Consider the following 15,237-nt stretch of genomic DNA (forward strand, 5'->3'; position numbering starts at 1 on the left):
CTCGCGGCTGCACATGTGCAGTAGAGAGAACAGCCAAACATTAACAAAAAAGTCGGCTATTTCTTCTGAAGAAAGAAGAAGCCGGAAGTGGATCGCTCAATGGTGCTCGCTGGAAGAATCCAGGGCTGGTGCAGTTTTCTGCTGATAGGAGCACCGGCCCGGGGTTTCAGGTAAGTAAATACAATCACTTGGGGGTGCCTAACATTTGGCACCTCCAAGTGGAAGAAGACTTTCCTTTTCTTTTAATGTTTACATCATTTTCTAGTAGACTTAAGGTATGAAGATCCAAATTACAGAAAGATCCATTATCTGGAAAATCCCAAGGTCTCGAGCATTCTGGATAACAGATGCTATACCTGTTCATTATAATTGTTGCATTTCTGCAAAAAAAAACAAACATGTTTTTTCAATTGCTAAAATTCTGAGGGCACTTTTTCAATTGGCTTCCATAGCATCTTGGCAGGTTTCAGCTGGAGTGATTGCAATTTTTAACAAGAAATGCAATTTGCCATTTTCTGTGATTTTTGCATTCATGCTTTTTGATAACTTTTGATAAATCGCCCTCTTGGTAACACTAGGAACTGCTTTTTAAACAATTCAGCATCATTTCTGAATGGATTCATGATTTTGCATACAGATGTGTATTGTTAATCTACACTAAGGTACTCTGATTTCTAGGTTTTGTGGGACTAAAGCAGTGTAAAGGTGTTGGTCTGTATGCACCTTAGAATCTATAATAATAAAATCCAAGTGTCTCTGCGTCCAGTCCGTCCCTGTGTCCGTGGAAATGCGCTACTGCGCATGCGCCCCACGGCCCGTCTCTGGCGAACTTGCGCCAGCCTAAATTCCTGGCGAAGTGCTGCGAACGCGCCTGCGCTAGCGATTTTGTGACCGCGGCGCAGTCAGTAAAGGTATATGGGGGGTCAGGGTTGAGAGAGACTTCCACCAGCTCGACTTCCACCAGCTCCTCACAGAGCGTCTTGCCTGCCCCGCCCTCATGGGAGAGCCGCAGCCAATCCCAGTGCGCTGCCCCGCCCCTCTTTGTTGTGCTGCCCAATGGCAGAGGGATAGAGCGTTGCTGGCTGGTGGGTGACAGAGGAGCAGCTACTGTCTGCCCTCCCATAGCACCAATGATCAAGAGGCGGGGGCGTTGCCAACTGTTCCTATCTTTAATCTCCCAAGACCTGCTCACTCAGCGCATGTCGCCGACGTTGCTACGGCAACAGGGATGCTGAGCTGACAAAGTCAGCCGGCACTTTTTCTAACACTAACATTGTGGCAGAGTCGCCTGAAGAACTACAATGTTTACGACAACAAAAGGCAGAAAGTGAAAGAGAAAGACGAGCAAAAAAATCAAAAAAAACAAAAGAAAATGAGCGAGATAAAAACACAAAAAGACGCAAAGCTAAGAGAGCAAGTCAAACCCCAGATGAACGACTAAGAATACGTCACCAAAACACCCAAAGAGAAAGAAAAAGACGAGTAAATACATCTATTGAAGAAAAGGTAAAAGATCAAAAGAAAAACACTGAAAGAAAAAGAGCTAAAAAAAAAAATTTAACTCATGATGAACAACAATCTCTACTTCAAGAACAAAACACAAACAAGATTAACAGGATCACAGATAAAATAAATTTACATGAAGATGCAAAGACACTGACTCACAGAAAAAAAAAAAAAAAAAACATAGAGAACAACAGAAATGCTAACAAAGACATTCAAAAACGACAGCAAGATGCTGAAAGACAATTAGCAAGGAGAGCAAATAGAACTCCAGAGGAACGAAAAATTCAATGTCAACGACATGCCACACTAGAAAGAGAAAGGTTAACATATCTGCCTCCAGATAAACGCCAATTACGGAAACAACAATTAACACAGAGGAAAAGAGAATTACGACAAAGGAAAAACATAGAGAGGCAAATAATACAAAACCAAGAGTCAAGGCCTGCAAGACTAACAATGACACTTATGAATGAAATGGAGAACTTTAATGAGGACATCATTAAAACACACACGTGTGGATATTTAGATCACATATGCCACTTTTGTAGTGCAAAACATTTTGAATCTGAAAGACCTTCTGATCGCAAATTTTCACAATGTTGTTCAAAAGGAAAAGTAAATCTTCCCACAATTAGTATGAATCCATTAATCCAGCAGCTCATGACTGGACAGCATTACTACAGCAAAAATTTCTTCAACGATATCAGATCTATAAATAGTGCATTAGCATTTGCCTCCATGGGAGCAAACATTACTCCACCCCCTGGCAATGGGCCATATTGTTTCCGGATCCATGGATCAATTTGTCACAGAGCAGGCACACTGCATCCAGAACAGGGACAAAACAGACTGTTTGCTCAATTATATATTTTAGATCCTTCTGAAGCAGCAGAGCAAAGAATGCAAAATTCAGCAAATAATGGAATAAATCCAGAACTTATGAAAATACTAAGCACACTCATTGCTCAAACAAATCCATTTGCAGAGGCCTGTAAAATGTTGTACCAAGTTGAAAAAGAATATGAGGAGGATGCAGCAACAACTGGAAACGTTATTAAGGAAGTGTCCATGACAATAGTGCAAGATCGTAGAAATGACCAAAGACGCTATAATGCACCAAAACATAATGAAGTTGCTTTTATTTTTCAAAATGATGATGGCGAACCTCCACTAGAAAGAGATCTTCTAATACACTGCAAAGCAACTACAGATGATATAAATCAAAGAAAAACACAAAGGATTAGTGTACTTGACCCCAATCTGGAACCAATGGTTTATCCATTACTCTTCCCTTATGGTGATCAAAGCTGGGGAATTGATATACCTTTGCAACACAGACCTGAAGCGTTACAAAGTTTAACAAATCAAACACAAAACCCTAGAATTAGAGTTACACAAATGCAATATTATGGGTATCGTCTTTCCATCAGAGACGATTTCAACCCCTTCTTAAATGCTGGCCGCCTTACACAACAGTATATAGTTGATGCATATGTCAAAACTGAATCCAACAGACTCAACTACATACGACTGAATCAGCCAAAATTGCGAGTTGAAAAATACTCAGGATTGATGGACCACTTAATTAATGAATCCAATGAGAAAGGCTTCATTCCTGGAAAAACATATATTTTACCTTCCTCATTTGCAGGTAGCCCAAGAAACATGCTTCAACATTATCAAGATGCAATGGTAATTGTTAGAAAATATGGTAAACCTGATCTTTTTATTACAATGACGTGCAACCCCAAATGGGAAGAGATTGTTGAGAACCTACAACATGGCCAAACTACTGATGCTCGACCTGATTTAGTTGCAAGAGTATTTCATCTAAAACTGAAAGCTTTAATTGATGATCTGTGTAAAAAACATATTTTTGGAGTACTAAAAGCAATTGTCTACGTAATAGAATTTCAGAAGAGGGGTTTACCACATGCTCACATACTACTTATTCTTCAACATGACTGGAAACCCAAAACTGAACAACTCATAGACAAAATTGTATCTGCTGAGATTCCAAATATCACCAACACTCCTCGCTTACATGCAATTGTTACAAAACATATGATTCATGGACCATGCGGACTACTCAATCCTAATTCACCATGTATGTCAAATGACAAATGCACTAAGGAATTTCCAAAACCATTTCAAGAAAAAACGTCCGCAAATACAAATGGTTATCCAAAATATAGAAGAAGAAACACAAACAACATGACAATTGTCAATGGCAGGACAATAGATAACCATTGGGTTGTACCATATAATCCACATCTTGCCCTCAAGTACAATTGCCACATTAATGTTGAAGTCTGCGCTTCCATAAAAAGGGTCAAATACCTTTTTAAATATGTGTACAAAGGTCATGATTGTGCAAATGTTGTTATTCAAGAACAAGGCACTTTAAATCATGATGAAATTAAGACCTTCATGGATTCCAGATATATCAGCGCTCCAGAAGCAGCATGGCGTTTAAATGGGTTTGAAATGCATTACCAATCACATACCATATATAGGTTACCAGTGCATTTACCTGATGAACAATCTGTATTTTTCAATCCAAATGACATTAATACAGCCACCCAGAGAGCTTCAGTAAAAAATACTCAATTGACGGCTTGGTTTAAATTAAATCAAGAGCAAGAGCAAGCAAGGAATCTTTTATATTCAGACATTCCTGTACACTATGTATTTGACTCTAAAACCTGTACATGGAAATTACGACAGCGGGGTGCAGACAAAATCATTGGAAGAATGTATTCTGTCAATTTATCATCAGATCCAGAACGCTACTGCATGCGTCTCCTATTGCTACATGTTCCCGGTGCAATATCATTTCAAGATATGAGAACTGTCAATAGAAATATCTATCTCAGTTTCCAAGATGCTGCGAAAGAAAGAGGCCTCATCAATGATGATCAAGTGTGGGAGAACACTTTAGAAGATGCTATCCAATACAGCATGCCAAAACAACTAAGAGAGCTATTTGCGTACATTTGTGTATTTGCCTCCCTACAGAACATAAATGATCTTTTTGTAAAATATGAACAGTACCTCACCGAAGATATTGTTCAAAAACATATCAATCACAACGATGAATGCACAATATGCCGTTCTATCGCGTTACAGGAAATATCTAACATTCTACTACTCCATGGGAAAAAATGTGAAGATTTCGGATTACCACCTATACTACCAAATTCAAACTTACTTGCAGATAACTATAACCAGGTCTTTCAAAAACAAAAAGCGGAAGAAATGACAAGTACATTAAACAAAGAACAAAAAACAGCTTTACAAACAATATTACAAGCAACTGAAAATGACAACCTTAACAAACATTGTTTTTTCATAGATGGACCAGGAGGTAGTGGTAAAACTTATCTTTACAAAACCCTGCTCAGCACAGTTCGTGGCCAAGGAAATATTGCACTACCTGTAGCTTCCACAGGTATAGCAGCCAATCTTCTTGAGGGTGGAAGAACATACCACTCCCAATTCAAGTTACCTGTGCCTATAGTTGAGAATACAACATCAAATATACGACTCAATTCTGTGGATGCTGAACGTTTAAGACATTCAAAATTAGTAATTTGGGATGAATGTACTATGGCCCCCTCTGTAGCTCTTGCAATGGTTAACAGACTGCTCCAAGAAATAATGGACAACAACAAACCGTTTGGAGGAAAAGTATTCTTACTTGGAGGAGATTTTAGGCAAACACTTCCCGTGCTACCTCACGGTGACCGGACAAAAATTGTTGAGGCCTGTGTTAAGAATAATAGACTGTGGACTAATTTCCAAGTACTTCAACTGAAAAACAATATACGCTCAGTTAACACTGATTTCAGCAATTGGCTGATCAAAGTTGGCAGTGGTGATACACCACACATTGACGGTTTACCTGAAGATGCAATTGAAATACCTTCCCACATTTTATGCACAGGAGATATTGTCAAAGACTTTTTTGGAGACAACATTTCTATTACAGATGTCTCTAACTTTACAAAAAAATCTATTCTTTGTCCAAAAAACTCTGATGTCAACTCAATAAATGAAGAGGTGCTTAACATTTTACAAGGAGAGACAGTGACATACCTCAGCTCAAACTCAATTGATGACTCAAGTGAGGAAGATATTCAAAACTATCCAATTGAGTTCTTCAATGAATTAACCCCAACAGGTATGCCTAGGCATAAACTCAACCTTAAAGAGATCGCTATAATTATGCTCCTTAGAAATCTAAACACTACGAAAGGATTGTGCAATGGCACCCGTCTCATCGTCAAACAACTTAAAAAGAACCTCATCATTGCTCAAGTAATAACAGGTTCAGCGGAAGGAAACATAGTCTTCATTCCCCGTATTCATTTGGCTCCATCAACAACTGATTTACCGTTTATCTTACGAAGACGACAATTTCCAGTAACATTAGCCTTTGCCATGACAATTAACAAATCTCAGGGCCAAACGTTCGATAAAGTTGGCATTTACTTGCCAGAACCTGTATTCAGCCATGGTCAGTTATATGTTGCATTGTCAAGAGTACGGAGTTTCACTGATGTCATGGTGAAGGTCGTAGAAGGTCATCACCAAGGCAAACTGTTGGAAAACTGTGACAAAATATTCACAAGGAATGTTGTCTATAAAGAAATTTTATAGAAATTCAAAATAACATCCCCCAAAAAAAAAAATTTTTCAAAAGAAAACTTTACTGATTTGGTATATTTACAATTGTTTCTAAAGGTTTGCACTTAAGCAAATTTTACCGTAACTTAATTGTTTTTATTTACTACATCAAAACCAAAAATACAAACTTGAAATTTTTCACATTATTCTTCTTTAACATTTCTAAAGAATAAATACAATAACATATAAATCAACTGCATTGTTGTCCACTTTTTTTTAGACTACAACAATTCTGTTTTTATAAATGTTTGACTACATATGTTCTAGCGCCCGTTATTTTAACGGGCTTAATGTCTAGTTTATAATAAAACAGGTGTCCAGATTATGAAGCAGGGCATTAACAGCAGTTAATCCTGAAGTCCCAGAATTGTTGTGAGCTCAGTGATGCCCTGACTGATGCACAAGTCAATTTATTTTATCAAAATAGACCATATTATTCAGTGTTGGACTGGGATGCCAAGGGCCCACCAGAAAACCTTAGACCGTGGGCCCAATTTCAAAACTATTATTCCTTCTCTTCTCAATCAAGCTCTTTATTCTTCTCATCTTTTATCTCTACATACTATATTCTATTATTCCATTATTAAGCCCCTAAAAGAAATAGGGAATGGCCATCAAATAGGCCAAATGGTTAGAAACAAAAGGGCCCGCTGACATCTGGGCCCACTGGGAGTTTTCCTGGTATCCCGGTGGGCCAGTACAACACTGATATTATTGAAAAGTTGGGGAGAGAGGCTTTTCTATGAGTCCTCGACATTTCTGATTAGGCCAGTGGTACAAAGTGTACAACCGAGGCAGGGCTCTGTAAAAACTATTTATCAAATGCCACAATGAAGCCACAATGCTTTGTGCTGGGCTCCATGGATCCAAACAGGTTTTAGTGCTCGTACACTAGGTGCCACTTCCTCTATTGATATCATTTATATTTGTCTTGGTGCAGCATTGGATTATTTCTTATTATAACAATGCGGACATGTCACAGCATGCCATTTCTTTAACATAGGATAGGAATCACCTTTTTGTGTTTTGGGGTGTGGGTAGAGGGAGGGGATGGGTTGCAGTCCTGTTACTGTGTCATTTTACAGGGTGAATGTTTTATATAAAGTGCTCCATTCAGTGGTTTGGGCTGACGTGAAAACAAACATGGCAATCAATTCAATCTTAACGTATTCTGGGAAGAGAATCCTGGGGGGCTCATGTCTCAGGGATGCTTGGTGTAGCTATTTCCTGAAAAAGTGCAACCCTAACCCTTATTTACAATCCATTTGCTAATAATGGGGGTGTTTTGCCAAACCATAGTTATTATACTGTATTTAGTGCCATTTAGAAAAGTATGAGTACAGTGGAGTAACTCAATGGTACTGGGCCCCACAGCAAATCATTTTTCAGGCCCCCAAAATGTCTAAAAGTTGACTTGTTTTACCAATATTTATTGAAATTGAATATGAATTAGGGCCTCATGGGTCCCCTATATCTCCTGGGTCCCCCTGCAGCTGTAGGGTCTGCTTCCTCTGTAGTTACACCTTGGATGAGTATGAAGATATGTTAACGGTAAGTAAACCATTATCAGAAAAGGTACAAATGCCTCCTGGTGCTAAACTTCTTAACAGGGGACCTAGTTTAGTATAACTATGGTTAACGGAGAAACTCTACAGGGCTTGTAATTATCCACCAATGCCAAGGCAAAAGGACTGGCAAAAGACAATAAGGATACTTAATTCAGACAACTTTAGAAAGTCTGCAATACTAAGACACAAATCCTTATAATTCTATAACCACTGATGTTCCTCTCCTCTCTAAAGCACCCTTGCTTCCGTTCAGCCTGTCTTATGGTCTGCTGTAAGCAATGTTACTTTCTCTGCTGCCTTTAAATCTCTTACAGACCATCCCATGTGCATCCAACTTTTTCTAAAAGGTCTGTCAATTTATAGATTCTGACTCCCTCTTCTGGGGTCAGAAAATCTATCTCATATAATGTATTCACTGGACTTCTGTGAGAAGATCCAGCATTGGAATACAAGCATGCATTCTGGGCATTGTACCTAACAAGGCTAACTAACTGTGACATAGAGTCAGTACATGTAGGTAAAATAAATAACAACATCCCAGTTACCTATTTTGAGTAAGCCTTATCTGATGCAGTGGGTCAGCAGCAAAGTTTTTACTTTCACAAGAAGGACCTGGCTGGGGGTTGGTGGCAGGTGTGGGGGACATCAGCACCTATACCCCCTCAGGGCCGGATTTACATAGAGGGCGCCCCTAGGCCCACTGAGTTCGTCGCCCCTGTCCCCTCCTCTTTATTCGTGCAAATTTTCATCATCAATGGGGAAATTTAAAAAATGATTGTATCTCCAGCGCATCCCCAGTCTTTTTGAACCAATGTGGGTGTGGTTGGGCAGCAAGCCGCCCCCCTAAAATCCTGCCACCCTAGGCCCTAGGGTATGCATAACATACTTCTAAGATGTTTATTTTAGGTGGTTTTACAAAACATATAACCTAGACTATTTGTTCTGTTTGAAGCAGAAATATTATCTTATAAAATAATATTTGGCATTTAGTGGGAAACTGTATAAGTGTAATGATTAGTGACATTTGGAGAAATGTTGAAGTTACTCAGCAATGAATCTGACCTAGCAAATTAGGACCTGAAGGCCTGCATTGTAAAGAATATTTTTCAAGGTAAACATTAAAAACAGAACTATATATATTGTGCATGTTGAGACTTAGTTATCCAGCTGTGTTACATCAACTAATTGTGTACAATGAATCAGGTATTTCTGAAGTTGTGCATTTTTGCTGAATTTGACACAATTGCAGAGATCATCTATTTTAAAAACCTGTTTTCTTTATTTATAAAAGTGTTTACTATCTATACGTAGCTATAATGCCATATTTTACACAATATTAGACATGGCAGAAGCCATTTAAGTCAATGGGTAAAATTGCTGCTTCAGATAAATTCACATGTATCTGTGTGCCTAAAGAACAGCAATACAATTACAGTTTTTGCACAGCATTCTTCAAAACAGTTCTTATTTTTACTCAAAATTTTTACAAAGACCTTCACAATCAAAGTCAACCAACTTTCCATATGGGGTAGTAGTTGGTGTTTGCATCAATGAAAATTTACTTTTCTGCTTTCCTAATGCATTATTTACTTATTACCCTTTTTATTCTTTTTATTTGCTAAACAGATATCTCCCAAAGTGAGAAAGAGCAGAAGATCTAGTAGAAATAGGTTCTAGATGGAATGTTATAAGTAAAGCCAAGGGTGGAGCACATCTATAGCAAAGTGAAATTATTCTGTATATTTTGAGTAGGAGATTGTAATTAGGCTCTCTATACTGGCAATAAATGGTGGAAAGGGGGTTGCATTTGGTCTGCCACCTTCGGCTACAAAATCCAAGAAGGATCTATTCTCTACCCAGGGCAAACACTTTAAGACAGGAAAATAAACATGAAGAATAAAATTACAGTTTAGAACATCCATGCACCATCCATGGATGAATTATTGTACATAGATGAATTCTTGACATCAATACAGTCTCAGAGCTCATTCCTGTCAGATTGATATCTTGAATAAAACTGCTACCTTTAAGGAAATTGTTGAAGTGTTCGAAAACTGAAAAGAGCATACAACATGCAGCAAATACTTTTTTATACTGCAACCAAACATGAAAGAAAAAGAAGAGGGCACAGCAAGAATGGTAAGAACTACTAATAAATGGTGTTATAGAACCACCCAATGTACATCATATGTTGCTAAATTATTAAAGAGAGGACTGAGTAAAAGAAAGAATAATTTGTGAGATAAGGTGTATTTGAATTTCATTAATTTGAGCCAGGAAGTAATGCAACTTCTTGATTACCCCGTAAAACAAAAAGTACCTGCTTGTTTACACAAACCAAAGAGTTCTTAAAGAGCAGGAAAGAGTGAAACAGAACAAGACCAAAATAAGAAAAACACCTCCCTCTCCAAAGCCATAAGGCATTGAAGACAAGCAACCACCTCAAAAACAAAAAGTGGACAAAAGTAGTTTTCCTTTGCTAACTCCAAAGACATGACAACAGGGAACCTCAAAAAAAGGAAAACCAAGATGAGAAAGAACAAATGACAAGCAATGATCTAAAGCCTGAAAGATATAATACAAGAGAAGGATGCAGCTAAAAAACAAAAGCAGTCTGAGAAAATGGTAAGAATCAATCTATAAACTGTAGTATACCACATAATATCAAAGGCTATTGCGATACTAAGCTCTATAGTTAGTATAGGTATGGGTATATAGAATTTATGTAAAAGTAGGGAGGGGTGTGTGTATGGATGCTGGGTTTTCATTTGGAGGGGTTTAACTTGATGGACTTTGTCTTTTTTTTCAACCCAATTTAACTATGTAACTATGTAACTATTTAACTATGTAACATAATACTATACCATCCTTGTGCTATCAACAGCCCCAAGGCTACTACAAGGAAGCTGTAGAGAGAACAAGAAGATATAGAGTATATATCAATCAGTCACTGCATTGACTGAAAGAATACATATCTCTGTATCCTAGGAAACACATTTACAGGCATTCTCATGAGGAAAAATGGATTATTCTGCAAACCTGGAAAACAGCATGCGACAGAGAGAGAGAGAGAGAGAGAGAGAGAGAGAGAGAGAGAGAGAGAGAGAGAGAGAGAGAGAGAGAGAGAGAGAGAAAGAACTAAAACACAGAGAGAGAGAGAGTATTCCTGTTACTTATGGGACCCCAACTGTAGGCTGTTCTGAAGGAAAGAGAAGAGACAAAGTCCAACACAATATTCCTTGTTTTACCTTCTCTAATAATGTATCTCAAATTGATTTATTCCTGTGTTTTATTGTGTTTTCCCCTGACAATATAGTTACATAATGCCAATAAGAGTGTCCTCTGATCCATCATAAGGATAAACTAAAGTTGCTAATCCATATAATTAGGGGATTTTTTTTAACTGTCCACCTACAGGTATAGGCCAAGGTGGTCAATTGAGCCCATATCTTCCTGTATATAGATAAATACTCAGAACATCAAGGGATGATCCTTATGATTGGCAGGAAATCAGAAAGGCTTTCTGTAGTGAAGGAGGTATAGCAGTAATTAAAGAGATTGACGTCTATCTATATTTGCATCAGATAAAATATATTTTAAAAAATGGTCATAAGGGTTTAATTACAATAATTATTATTCAAAGAATAACACACATAATTCTCATAAGAATGGCACCTGAAGTTCTTGCCAATTCTGGCATTTTTCAGCATTCAGCATGAAGAACCTAAAGAGCAAGTATTGCACAATCTTCTCACACACTGGCAGGAAGAGATATAATGCTTCTTTATCCAGTTCCTACAGTGACTCTTTTCAATTCAATGACAGGCTTCTGTTCTTATAATGTTATCAGCACTGCACCAAGACACTGCAAATCTTGTGGATGAATTGTCTTAAATGCAGTATAAGATTTTGATTGTTGTTAGTGGTTAAATAAGTAAGATTGGGTGGATGATTGAGTAAGTATACAATTTTCCCTGTTTGGGAACCTCTGTTCCTAAGGTTGTCTGACACCTGCCACTTCTTAAATTACTTGGAAGGTGTTGACCTCCCAGGGTATGGTTTGTAATCCTTGGGCAGCAGACTTTACATTTCAGGAAATATTACAATAGTATTATGAAAATATAAACATGTGGCCCCATATAGCTTACAATACAAGTGGGAGGGTAATGTACAGATATAAATAAGATGGTTTATATCCTTGTAGATATATATATATATATATATATATATATATATATATATATATATATATATATATATATATATATATATATATATATATATATATATAAATCTCCAGCATATAAATAAATAGCACGCATTTTAATGGAAGTGCCCATATTCTAGCAAGTTATAAAAACACAATCTGTTTACATTTTTAGTTTGATCTTAGCAGAACAAGATTTTCCAGTCCATTAATTATAATAGTAAGTAGATCTGGCTCAGTGAGCCAGTATTAATGCATATGATATCATATGTAATTCTGAGCAACTCTACCTAGGTTATTCCTTTCTGGCGTCATGCCAGCTTGTTTAAGATGGAAATAAACCCCTTACGTGCTGAAAGTGCCAAGACAGGCTGCAAATCCTGTGTCTCATCAGAGATCAACTGTAAATCTGTAGAGAAGCCGTTCCATAAAAAAAATGTGTGATAAACAAAAAGACTTGTGGCCCCTTGCAATGGGATGTGTCACATTGACAAGAATTCTTCTTGTAGATGAAAATAACACATAGACTATGGCCTGTGACCTGAGAATTAACTTTTTGGAAATGTTATACAATGTATTCCAGAAAAGTTTTTCCAGAGAAATGCCCCTCAAGTCTTTGATATTCGTCCATTTAGCAGTTTGTTTTGATCAGGCTGGAATTACAACTTGGCATGTCTATTACTGTCTCCAAAATTATTAAAGCGAAATTGTAGAGCTCTAGAGTTCATGGGTATCCCATTCCACACATAACTATACAGACCATTCTATGCACTTGCATATTTAAGCTATATATATGAATAACTATACTAACTGTAGCTCTTCAGATCATAATTTCCTTGGATATTATGGTTGTCCAAAAGGTCATCCCGACCACTTAAGGGCATAAATAGAATCCACCATCACAACAGAATCCACCACCGTAACATCACCCGGCAGGGCATTCCACAACCACATTGCCTCACTGTGCAGAACCAGCTTTGCTGCTTTTCTACCTTTTACCATTTTGACTAATTTACTTAATTTGCCTGAAAATATATACGGTTCATTCAGATGTATCTGTCTGTGAAATAATGTTCCCTAAGGATTTGGCAATATAAAAGTTAAATTGATACCCTCTGTATGTTCCCCACCCAATGCAAGCTGTCCAGCTATGTCATTACAACTTTGCCTGAGGAAAACCTCAGTTAGAGTGACCTTATCTAACCAATGATTTCCCCCAATTACCATTTAGCAAACCTAGCGAACAAACAATAACAGTAGAGAAGAAGGAAGAGAAACAGATATTATTTCTACAGGAGTTTTGCTTGTTCAAGCTATTGAGGGTGAGCTGGAAGCAGGAGATAAAATGGTATCCAACTAGACTTTTTTCATTGGCAATATGGGATTTCTAGATGGGTGTCCTGAGTGTTTTTATTGACTTGTACTGCAAATGATTTATTTCAGAGGGACTCTTTCGTGCATAGTATTTAGAAAACAAGAATAACTTTGCTCTGGGGGCAGACAGTAACTTACCATTAAAGGGAAATTGCCCTGCCAAATAAAACAAATCATGGCAATGCTTTATTCCATGCAAAAGCAAAATAACAATACTGCAGGCAGCAGTCTCCATCCTTGCAGAGGTGAGTATCTGAAAGGCTGACCTTTTGCATCCATGTATGAATACAGTAATCACTGAAATTCATCGTTAAAGGTTCACTATTCCGTTATATCTTATTTTTCCTTGTAAAATGGTAATAATTGTAAGGTTTTTCCCCTCTTGCTTTGTTTATTATGGCGCAAAAAGGGCATTTTATAACTGGCATAATGTTCTTTGGGAAAAACACGTAGGTCAAACACCCTCTTCCATCTGCAGCCATTTTTAAGATAGATATGCTGGTACCATCCAGTGTCAGACTGGACCACCATGGTATCAAGAAAACTTTTAGTGGACCCAGGTGCCAGTGGGCCCTCCTGCACATCCAACTACTTCCCTTGTATGCCTATACCAAAGACATTTCTATATGACAAAGAGAAAAACAAAAAGGAGAAAAGAATCAATGAAAGGAGTATGTATGGATAATATGTAAGGAGAGTAGGCCTGCACTGTAAGGTTTTTTGGCTGGCCCCTGACACCCTGGTTCAGCACTGGTGTCATCAGTTGTACATTATCGATAATGTTGCCTTTGGTGTTCCTGAGTGACCTTTCACTTCATCAGTCCCACCTGGTAGCAACAGCATCTGCCACAGGCAGCACTTTTTTCATTCATTTGAACAGGCTGGGAAGGGCATTTTGACCTCCCTGATACACCCAGAGTGCAATTTTCATAGTTCCTGCAGTATGCATCATATCAGATCTCCCCCATACCTCAGCCCAGTTTGGCACACATGCAAGCACACTAGGTACCATCTCCTCTGGAGTCTGTACTACTCACATGGAGGGACAGACAAATCTGAACCAGAAGTGGTTCAGCTGTGGGAAATAGGAAATTGCATGGGGTTGTTGCACCAATAAAACATTATTGTAATGCTTTGTATTGATTCTAATTCATTGATATGTTTAGGGCATGCATTTTTCCAAAAAAGGCAACTATTTTTCTCAGCTTTGTTCTGCCAATTAAGCTATCACTGCCTTGTGTACTTTAGTTCTTAGTTTCTTAGTGATCTAATTCAGAGGGTTACTCAAATGCTAGGCAAATGCAAGAGGGGCTGCCATAGACAGTTTCTATTTAGTGGGATGGTGGGGCTATTTGTGCCAATGTGTACCTTGAATCCCAGTCCAAGCACATGAAATGCTTTAAAAATATGATGTTAGTTTTCTGTTATAACACACTGGGCTTGGTTTGTATCTCTAGAATGCTACAAGGAAGGTAGAGATCCAGAATGGTTCCTGTTTTAAAGTTGATGTTGGTGTTAAATTCGAAAACAGCCTGAAAGATCCAGAAGCAAAAGATTGAGCTATTGAGTAAGTTTAAGACAGGTAAATAAATGTGAAAGAACCCAATGTAAGCTTTCCAGTTTATAGAAACTCTTGTTAAATGCAAACTACATTTATTTTGGCATCACACCTGGAACTATGTTCTGAACCAATGGTATTCAAACTTTATCACGTGAAAACTCATGGACGAGATTCAATTTGAGATGCAATTCAATTCAGAACAACTTATCTCAAAGTTTATCACGTGGAAACTCTATTGAAGTCTATGGGAAAGATGAATCTGGCCCATTGTATTACAAGAAGCTGAACTCTAAATGCGATCCATTTGAGGTTTTTTACTTTTAAGATTCAAA

The 15,237-nt window shown here is 37.8% G+C and overlaps 1 protein-coding gene across 1 annotated transcript; it reads left to right on the forward strand.

Annotated features, from left to right (window-relative positions):
- The first annotated feature begins 1,028 nt into the window (after nucleotides 1-1,028).
- LOC108706566 lies at nucleotides 1,029-6,168 on the forward strand. Its single transcript, XM_041585566.1, has one exon. It carries the CDS (start codon nucleotides 1,963-1,965, stop codon nucleotides 6,166-6,168), a length of 4,206 nt encoding a protein of 1,401 aa, XP_041441500.1. The 5' UTR covers nucleotides 1,029-1,962.
- The last annotated feature ends 9,069 nt before the right edge of the window (nucleotides 6,169-15,237 follow it).

The sequence above is a fragment of the Xenopus laevis genome, chromosome 3L (genome assembly GCF_017654675.1).
Source record: "Xenopus laevis strain J_2021 chromosome 3L, Xenopus_laevis_v10.1, whole genome shotgun sequence".
NCBI lineage: Eukaryota > Metazoa > Chordata > Amphibia > Anura > Pipidae > Xenopus > Xenopus laevis.